General features: G+C 39.2%; 1 protein-coding gene across 2 annotated transcripts in view; it reads right to left on the bottom strand.

Annotated features, from left to right (window-relative positions):
- Positions 1 to 1,627: 1,627 nt before the first annotated feature.
- LOC103513003 (LIM domain only protein 3-like) overlaps positions 1,628 to 9,184 on the bottom strand; it is a 69,646-nt gene continuing 62,089 nt past the window's right edge. For both annotated transcript variants that reach the window (XM_017445643.2, XM_008477811.3), the window contains 3 exons: positions 2,782 to 3,010; positions 2,209 to 2,334; positions 1,628 to 1,826 (listed from right to left, as the gene is read on the bottom strand). In XM_017445643.2, coding sequence (XP_017301132.1) covers positions 1,667 to 1,826; positions 2,209 to 2,334; positions 2,782 to 3,010 — 515 coding nt within the window. In that variant the 3' untranslated portion in view covers positions 1,628 to 1,666. The remainder of the gene's footprint in view (positions 1,827 to 2,208; positions 2,335 to 2,781; positions 3,011 to 9,184) is intronic.

Genomic DNA, 9,184 nt, shown 5'->3' with positions numbered 1-9,184 from the left:
GCGGGTTTGATTCCCGCCCGGGGCGGATTTTATCCTGATGGGATAATGTTCGTTCTCGGAACGACTGGCTTTCTCCTACCCTGTCTTCCTTCTCTCTTCGATTTCGGGACGATAAGACCTTAGCAGTTACAGTTCCTTCTGTCAAACCTCTTTTAAAAAAAATCTTCCCAGTGGCAAAAGAACAAAATAACATTCGCAGTCAATTTAAGTCCCCCAAAGCTTTCTGGTTTCAAGATTTTGACTCTAATACACTTGGAGATACGTTTAAAAAGACCTTGTGTAAAGTAACTAACAGGATAACCGAATATGGGAATGTCGGAATGCTTCCCAGTGGCAAAAGAACAAAATAACATTCGCAGTCAATTTAAGTCCCCCAAAGCTTTCTGGTTTCAAGATTTTGACTCTAATACACCTGGAGATACGTTTTAAAAGACCTTGTGTAAAGTAGGTAACTAACAGGATAACCGAATATGGGAATGTCGGAATGTCATTTTGACAGCTTGAAAGTCAAAATTAAACAGCTATAGGACATACTCAAGAGCTATTCCATGTCAGATCTGCCTATCTTCTTTAGCTTTCTGTTTATCCTCTCTATTAATTCTACCTCAGAGGTGACAGTGGCTTTTATGACTGCCCTTGAGGTTCAAAAGTCCTCAAGTGGAAAGAGTGAAAAATTCCTTAAAGTCTTTCAGATTTGTAGTATGTTTTGTTTTGCTATTTACATTTTTTTGTGTTTGATTATTTAATATTTTCAATTTGAAAGGCACATAAAGTAGACTGCCTATTTAAAGTCCCCCAGCCAGACTAAGCTGGTCTACTGCCTATTTAAAGTCCCCCAGCCAGACTAAGCTGGTCTACTGCCTATTTAAAGTCCCCCAGCCAGACTAAGCTGGTCTACTGCCTATTTAAAGTCCCCCAGCCAGACTAAGCTGGTCTACTGCCTATTTAAAGTCCCCCAGCCAGACTAAGCTGGTCTACTGCCTATTTAAAGTCCCCCAGCCAGACTAAGCTGGTCTACTGCCTATTTAAAGTCCCCCAGCCAGACTAAGCTGGTCTACTGCCTATTTAAAGTCCCCCAGCCAGACTAAGCTGGTCTACTGCCTATTTAAAGTCCCCCAGCCAGACTAAGCTGGTCTACTGCCTATTTAAAGTCCCCCAGCCAGACTAAGCTGGTCTACTGCCTATTTAAAGTCCCCCAGCCAGACTAAGCTGGTCTACTGCCTATTTAAAGTCCCCCAGCCAGACTAAGCTGGTCTACTGCCTATTTAAAGTCCCCCAGCCAGACTAAGCTGGTCTACTGCCTATTTAAAGTCCCCCAGCCAGACTAAGCTGGTCTACTGCCTATTTAAAGTCCCCCAGCCAGACTAAGCTGGTCTACTGCCTATTTAAAGTCCCCCAGCCAGACTAAGCTGGTCTACTGCCTATTTAAAGTCCCCCAGCCAGACTAAGCTGGTCTACTGCCTATTTAAAGTCCCCCAGCCAGACTAAGCTGGTCTACTGCCTATTTAAAGTCCCCCAGCCAGACTAAGCTGGTCTACTGCCTATTTAAAGTCCCCCAGCCAGACTAAGCTGGTCTACTGCCTATTTAAAGTCCCCCAGCCAGACTGAGCTGGTTTAATCCTTGTAAGCTTCCCTACTCTAATTTTGCTAAATTTAAAGGACATAGTTATTCTCGAATCCAAAGTACCTGTAAAGTGACTTGCCTTCTAAGATGGGCTAGACTAGACGGGTTGTATGCGATGTTGGCAAACACTTGCCGCTCCTCGTAGTCGTACTCACAGAGGATCTTGTTGTCGCACAGGTAGAACCTGTCGCCCACGCAAAACCTGCGGAGAAAACGGAGAAAAATTAGAATGGAATCTAAAATAATAATAGAATAGAAAAAAGCCCTGGTCAGCATTGTAGAATAGAATATAGAAAAGGAGCTCAGATTTTTCAATAGTAGAATTGAATAGAAAAGATTTTAATATATTTACTACGATTAACAATCTTTGATGGTGTATAACAAACTGCACTTCTTAAAAATCATATAAGAATAGACCAAAGCCCTTGTCGGGACTCGAAAGAATTAGAAGTCAGGGATCTTTCATTTTCGACTTTTGACAAATTGTCCTCTAGCTAGAGCGGGTCGCATTTGAAAGAAAATCTGAAGTAGCCTTCCAGAGCCTTGGACAGAAGTTGCTTTCTCTATATGCTCATAATACTTACCTATGGTTGCATTGCTGACAGGCAAAACACTCTAGATGGTACACATTGTTCTTGGCTCGCATGACCATTTCAAAGGCAGGTATCACTTTGGTACACGCGGCACAATAGCCTGTCGTCCCGAACAATCTGTGAGGAGGGAACAGAGAAGCAATCATTAAAACGATGCGATATGATGGTTCAAAACCTTTGAGAGATTGAAAGGAGAATATTCTTCAGAGAGACGCATACCATTAAGTTAACTTGAGACTGTGGGCCTGAAGGTTGGATAGTTGAATTCTTTCTTTCCCGGCCTCACTCAGGCTGGATGAGTTAGCTTTCCGCCGAAGGGAGGGTAAAACCCCCATCACTAAAGGCCTCAGCAGTTATACAGTAAAGTTAAACCCTTTTTTTTTTCTTCAAAAGATTGTAGATACCTTCGTACCGCTTTCGCATTACTTCAAGGCACACTCTTTTACATCCATGCCCAATCCAAGAACTGAAAATTTTGATGAGAAAATTTCCGCCCTGGCTGGGATTCGGACCCAGCTCCTTCGGGTTGAGCGACTCTTGACCATTCGGCCACGGTGGGCTTACCTCAAGTAGTCTCGTTTGCACAGGATCAGGTTCGCCTTCTGGTACAGGGTGGATCCCACCTCGCCTAGTCTACAATCACAGCAGCCGCATTTGAGACAGTCTTCGTGCCAGAACAGATCTAGCGCCTTGAGGAGGAAGCGTTCCGTGATGCGTTTGCCACAGCTGGCGCATTCCTTGAGACCTCCGGATGCTCCCCCGGCCAATGCGCCTTGAGTGACGGACGAAGCATCTGTAACAGAAGAACAGGGGATGGGTGGTTAGATTCGTAGATCGGGAGGTTTAATTAGTTACCTTTGGTCCCTACAGCCACAAGGTCAGCCACTCACTATGAGGTAGACCTGACAGGTACGGCTGAAAAGCTCCGTCTGTCAGGTTTACCTGATGAGCACACACATCATTAGCTAGACCTGATCAGGTGTACCTGTCGTCAGGTCTACCTGATAGTGAGTGGCTAGCCTTAGACTGTCAAAATAGGACCTGTAGTCACACTATAGCAACAGAAGTGATGATAAAGGAGGGTAAAATGGGTGGTTATTTTGTTCCTTGGTGTGAGTATTATAGGACATGGAGTTAGAGGTGGATTGAATCAAGGTAGAGTTAGGAAGAAATATCGTCTTTGGTTTGAAGACCGAGGAGGGAAGATTGAGGAAGGTCTGAGGTTTTGATGATACCTTTTACTCTGCGGTAGATGTTGTGACTTGTGACACCCAAGTGAAAAAGAAGAAGAAGAATGATAAAGGAGGGTAAAATGGGTGGTTATTTTGTTCCTTGGTGTGAGTATTATAGGACATGGAGTTAGAGGTGGATTGAATCAAGGTACAGTTAGGAAGAAATATCGTCTTTGGTTTGAAGACCGAGGAGGGAAGATTGAGGAAGGTCTGAGGTTCTGATACCTTTTACTCTGTGGTAGATGTTGTGACTTGTGACACCCAAGTGAAAAAGAAGAAGAAAAAAAATCTCAGTTGATCCTAATTATAATTAATAATTCTCCCGGTAATTCCTTCCGTCAACCGTCGCTCTAATGTCTTCCTGTTTTTCCATAAGATTTTCCGGGAACCGGGAAACGTTGTCGCTTTCACCTTATAATCAAAATTTCTCCTTAATTATCTTCCCTCTCCGGAATTTTACCTTAATTATTTTCCCGTAATCTTCCCTTCTCTCCGGACATCCAAAATCCTAAAGTCGCTAAGACATCCGCTCATCAGCTAAGACGTTTTCACGTTTCTAAGACGTTTTCTAAGAAATTCTAAGACCCTAATCCACATCCGCCTCGTAGGCATCTTATTAGGCTTTCCCTGAATCTTTGGAATCCTGAAATTATAAAGATATCTACAATATCTATGTACCACATCCGCCTCGTAGGCATCTTATTAGGCTTTCCCTGAATCTTTGGAATCCTGAAATTATAAAGATATCTACAATATCTATGTACCTATATTAGAGCGAAATTGTCTTCCTTTGTTCATCATCATTCCATCTCTTCCTCTCGTCTTTTAGATTTCATTAAGATTATAAATTTATACCTCTTCAGTATCTTTGAGGAAGGAATAGAATATACCCCGTTTATGGGTACTGCCAGAATGAGACTGAAAAGTCCCTTTACTCCCGCAGTCTAAATAAGGTCTTATGTATTTGGTACCAAATAGGTGTAAATTTTATAAAAAGAAGCGGATTTTCAGTTTTGACTCCACGGTTTTCGCTTCAGTTTGTGTCTGCTACGTCTATCGGTTCTTCGGTTTTGGCGCAAACATGTTCATCAACATAAAGGAAATTTGTCCATTACATTTTGGGCTTCATAACGCCCTCAGGGGCTCCATCGAGGTCCTTTTTCTGAGTTCTACTGGTCCCTGATACATCAACGAGATGGTATGAACACGAACCTAAACCAGTCGTAACCAATGAGGAAATCACCATCATCTATGATCAACAAATGAACAAATACATACAGATCGAACAGTTCCTGCAAATAAACCAGACATTGTAGTAAAGAATGTGAAAGATAAGAAATATGTACTGATAGATGTCTCTGTTCCGCCCCGCCAAGTAGGAGATAGCCAGCCCTTCCGAGGGATGAACTTTATCTACATATTTAGGATTATTACACCCATATTTCATGAACTTTGAGGTGTAGTAGATGAACCAAATATTATAGGGACTGGTCTTTGCGTCAGGGCAGTGAAAATAAAAGATCTTTTTTGCCAGCCTAGTTAGCTTAGTTGGTAGGATAAAATCCGCCCGGGCGGATTTTATCCTACCAACTAAGCTGATGGGATAATGTTCGTTCTCGGAACGGCTGGCTTTTTCCTATCCTGTCTTCCTTCTCTCTTCGATTTCGGGACGATAAGACCATAGCAGTTACAGTTCCCTCTGTCAAACCTCTTTAAAAAAAAATCATGTTTATTTTGATATTGTATAAAACACTTCGTCTAACATCATTCCAGAGGTCAACGTGCTTATGATGCTCGAGCAATTGCCCCTTTGGATGATCAGAGAAATTTCTGAACCAAGTACTGACGTGAGCGAGGATCACCAGAAACGCGATGTAGGGGATTTCCCAACCCGCGACTTATAGCTTACAAGGCAGACGCGCTGTCCAACTAGGCTGGCTTGAATAAAATTTTATTTTTGTTGTTTCTCTCTTTAAAAAAAAAAAACCCTTTAAAAAAAAAAAAAAAAAAAAAAAACAGCTACTACCTTATTTTCTTTGCCTATAAATTGCACTTTAAAAGAAGAAGAAGAATATCTTGGATCTTTTGAACAGAATATAGTAAATAGGTACATACATTTGTAGGTAGGTATTGATATTCATTGGTACCTTACGTATGTACATCTTGGTACCTAGAATAGGTTCGTAATAAAATTAGTTTCGTGATTTCTCCATCTCTTTCCCCTCAAAGCACAATACATTCAATAAAAACTAATTTTTGTCTGGCCCAAAAAGGAACACTGTCCCATCCACTTGTCGAAGTATTCCTTTAAAAAAAAAAAAAAAAAAAAAAAACAGCTACTACCTTATTTTCTTCGCCTATAAATTGCACTTTAAAAGAAGAAGAAGAAGAAGAAGAAGAATATCTTGGATCTTTTGAACAGAATATAGTAAATAGGTACATACATATTTATGTAGGTAGGTATTGAAATTCATTGGTAGGTACCTTACGTATGTACATCTTGGTACCTAGAATAGGTTCGTAATAAAATTAGTTTCGTGATTTCTACATCTCTTTAGGTGTCCACTTTCCCCTTAAAGCACAATAAATTCAATAAAAACTAATTTTGGTCTGGCCCAAAAAGAACACTGTCCCATCTACTTGTCAAAGTATTCCTCTACAAAAATGGGATAGAAACAAAGGTCGAAAAAAATTAATAAAACATGGATATTAAAAAAAGCAAAAAAAAAAAAAATCGTTGAGGTTTTGAAAATGTTTAAAAACAGATTTCCTTCTCTTCCCTCCTTAAGTTATACCCCTCACAACTCCAGTCTACCACTTAGTCTCCTTAAGTCTAACCCTTCTTGTAAGTCCTTAAGTTCCCTAACCTTCCCTCTTGTAAGATTTTAAATATAGGGAAATCCTCGTTTCATCTCAATCCCGAAACTTCATAATAGAAACAAAACCTATAGTCTACCAGGTACGTAATAGACTTAAAGATAACAAAGCAAACAACCTACACATATGTATCAACCAGGCAGGTAATAGAGGTTTCCTATGGAAGTATATTTATAACATACCTAATAGCCCAACCAGACAAGCACATAAATAAGACATTAGTAAAACACGAAACAAAATGGACACATCGAGAAAATAGAAAATAAAAAAAAATAATAATGGGAGATTTAAAATAATAAATGATCATAAATATTTTCTCGGACAGAGTAAAGCTCAGAAAAATCTTATAGCGGGGTTTTCGATTTTCCCATTTGTTTTGGAAAATCCTTCGGGTCAATCTAGAGTAGCTTGTAAGATAAAAGACCGAACAGAAAGCAGATTCAGTTCCCTTGGCTTTTGAACGTGAAGTCCCTTCTATCCTTTCGAAGCAAGAAAGTGGAGAAAAGTAGCTAGGTGGTTTACTCTAGTTGCCTATACTAGGTAGTTGGGTCTGGTACTTGTTCATTTGTGGATAATCATTTCCACATGCTGTCGATTTTATGTGTCGTACAATCTTGGTGGACAGAGTAAAGCTCAGAAAAATCTTATAGCGGGGTTTTCGATTTTCCCATTTGTTTCGGAAAATCCTCCGGGTCAATTTAGAGTAGCTTGTAAGATAAAACACCGAACAGATTCAGTTCCCTTGGCTTTTGATCGTGAAGTTTATCCCTTTGAAGCAAGAAATTGGAGAAAAAGTAGCTAGGTGGTTTACTCTAGTTGCCTATACTAGGTAGTTGGGTCTGGTACTTGTTCGTTTGTGGATAATCATTTCCGCATGCTGTCGATTTTATGTGTCGTACAATCTTGGTAAAAAAAAGAGAAAATTAGTACCTATTAGTGTTAAGAAATAACAAGTTTATTAGTGGATGTGCCTGCACTACCATCATGTTCCAAACGATGCAAATGATTCTGATAGGTTCTATTTCTTTAAATTAGAACAATCCTATTAGAATTTAATAGATCCTAATCTACCTCTAGGTATTTATTCCATCTTTTCGAAAAAAATTCTAAAAGTTTTCTATTTCCTAGATACTCGTATGTACCTACCTACCTACCTACCTACCTACCTTAAACTCAAATAAAGTTATAATAATAATAATAGTGCTTATTTATACTGCTCGCATAGGACTGAAAAGTCCCTTTACTCTAGCAGTAGGTTACTATTTCATACCTCGGCTGGGATTGAACCCACGCCCTCCTGTTTACCAGGCGAGCACCTTGACCACTACACCACCGAGGCTGGTAAAGTTATAGTGGGTACCAGAATAAGAAACAGTGAAAGTTAATTCAAAAGAAAATCTTCATGGACAGAAAGGGACTGAAGAGTGCCTGGAGGGAACTTTTGGAATGAATGGGAGCAGTCCTACTTGGTATTATCAATAGGAAAATTACCTTTGTTTCAAGGCAGTGCCGAAGATAACAGTTTTAGAATGGCTAAACCTTTCTACATACATATTGGGTTTTATATCACAGAATGGACATACATACCTAACTGGTACAAGCTAGGTTATATTGATTCTGGTTGAATCTTGGCCAGATTTTATTGATCCCGACAGTATATGTTTTATTGTTGTGTTGAAGTTGAAAATAATAATAATAATAGGAATTTAGCTAGTAGTGTTAAGAAATAACAAATTTATTAGTGGATGTGCCTGAGCTATGTACCATCAATTTCCAAACAAATTGGTATTCCAAATTTGTTCGAAAATTTTTTCAAAAAGTTTTCAACTTCTCAGATACCTACCCTAAGAAACAATCAAAGGAAACTCAGAGGGAAATCTTCATGGACAGAAAGGGACTGAAGAGTGCCTGGAGGGAACTTTGGAATGAATGGAAGCAGCCCTACTTGGTATTATCAATAGGAAAATTACCTTTGTTTCAAGGCAGTGCCGAAGATAGCAGTTTTAAAATGGCTAAACCTTTCTACATACATAATTATTGTGTTTTATATCACAGAATGGACATACATACCTAACTGGTACAAGCTAGATTATATGTTAATGCCTCCCATTTTTGGCAGAAGAAGTTGAGGAGAAGAAAGGCAGGATAAAAAGTTTGTTTTACCATAAAAGAAGAGGGAGAAGAAGGAGGAGGAGGAGACGAAGAAAAAGTAAAAGAAGATGATGAAGAATGAGGAGGAGACGAAGAAAAAGTAGAAGATGAGGAGTAGGAGAATAAAAAGTTTGTTTTACCATAAAAGAAGAGGGAGAAGAAGGAGGAGGAGGAGACGAAGAAAAAGTAAAAGAAGATGATGAAGACGGAGGAGGAAGAGGAGACGAAGAAAAAGTAGAAGAAGATGATGAAGAAGGAGGAGGAAGAAAGAGGAGACGAAGAAAAAGTAGAGGAAGATGAGGAGTAGGAGAAGAAAAAACCCATCAGAACCTTGACGAAAATCCTTTGGCAAAGGAAAACCAACCCTTCTGAAAATGTCGCCGCTTCTTACTTTTTAATGACAAACACATTTTTTGATGAGAAAAAAAAGGAACTATCCCAAAAAAATCTCATTACCATCAGACGATGGAAAGGAGGAGGAGAAATTGTTATTTAAAAATGTAAATTAAACAAACTGGTAACCCTGTACTACCTACGTACAACGGGCAACTTTTAATAAAAAAAAGGAGCTACCCCATGTTTAAATTATAACCTGAGCCAGTTCTTGTTTCTCTCCCAAAAAGCAATAAAGAAAATTGCTTTTTTTCCTACTAAATAATAAAAAAAGAATAATAATAATTTGATGGAAAAAATAATTATATTTTTTT

The sequence above is a fragment of the Diaphorina citri genome, unplaced genomic scaffold (assembly GCF_000475195.1).
Source record: "Diaphorina citri unplaced genomic scaffold, Diaci psyllid genome assembly version 1.1 scaffold910, whole genome shotgun sequence".
In the NCBI taxonomy this organism is placed as follows: domain Eukaryota; kingdom Metazoa; phylum Arthropoda; class Insecta; order Hemiptera; family Psyllidae; genus Diaphorina; species Diaphorina citri.
This window is presented reverse-complemented; position numbering and strand designations above follow the sequence as displayed.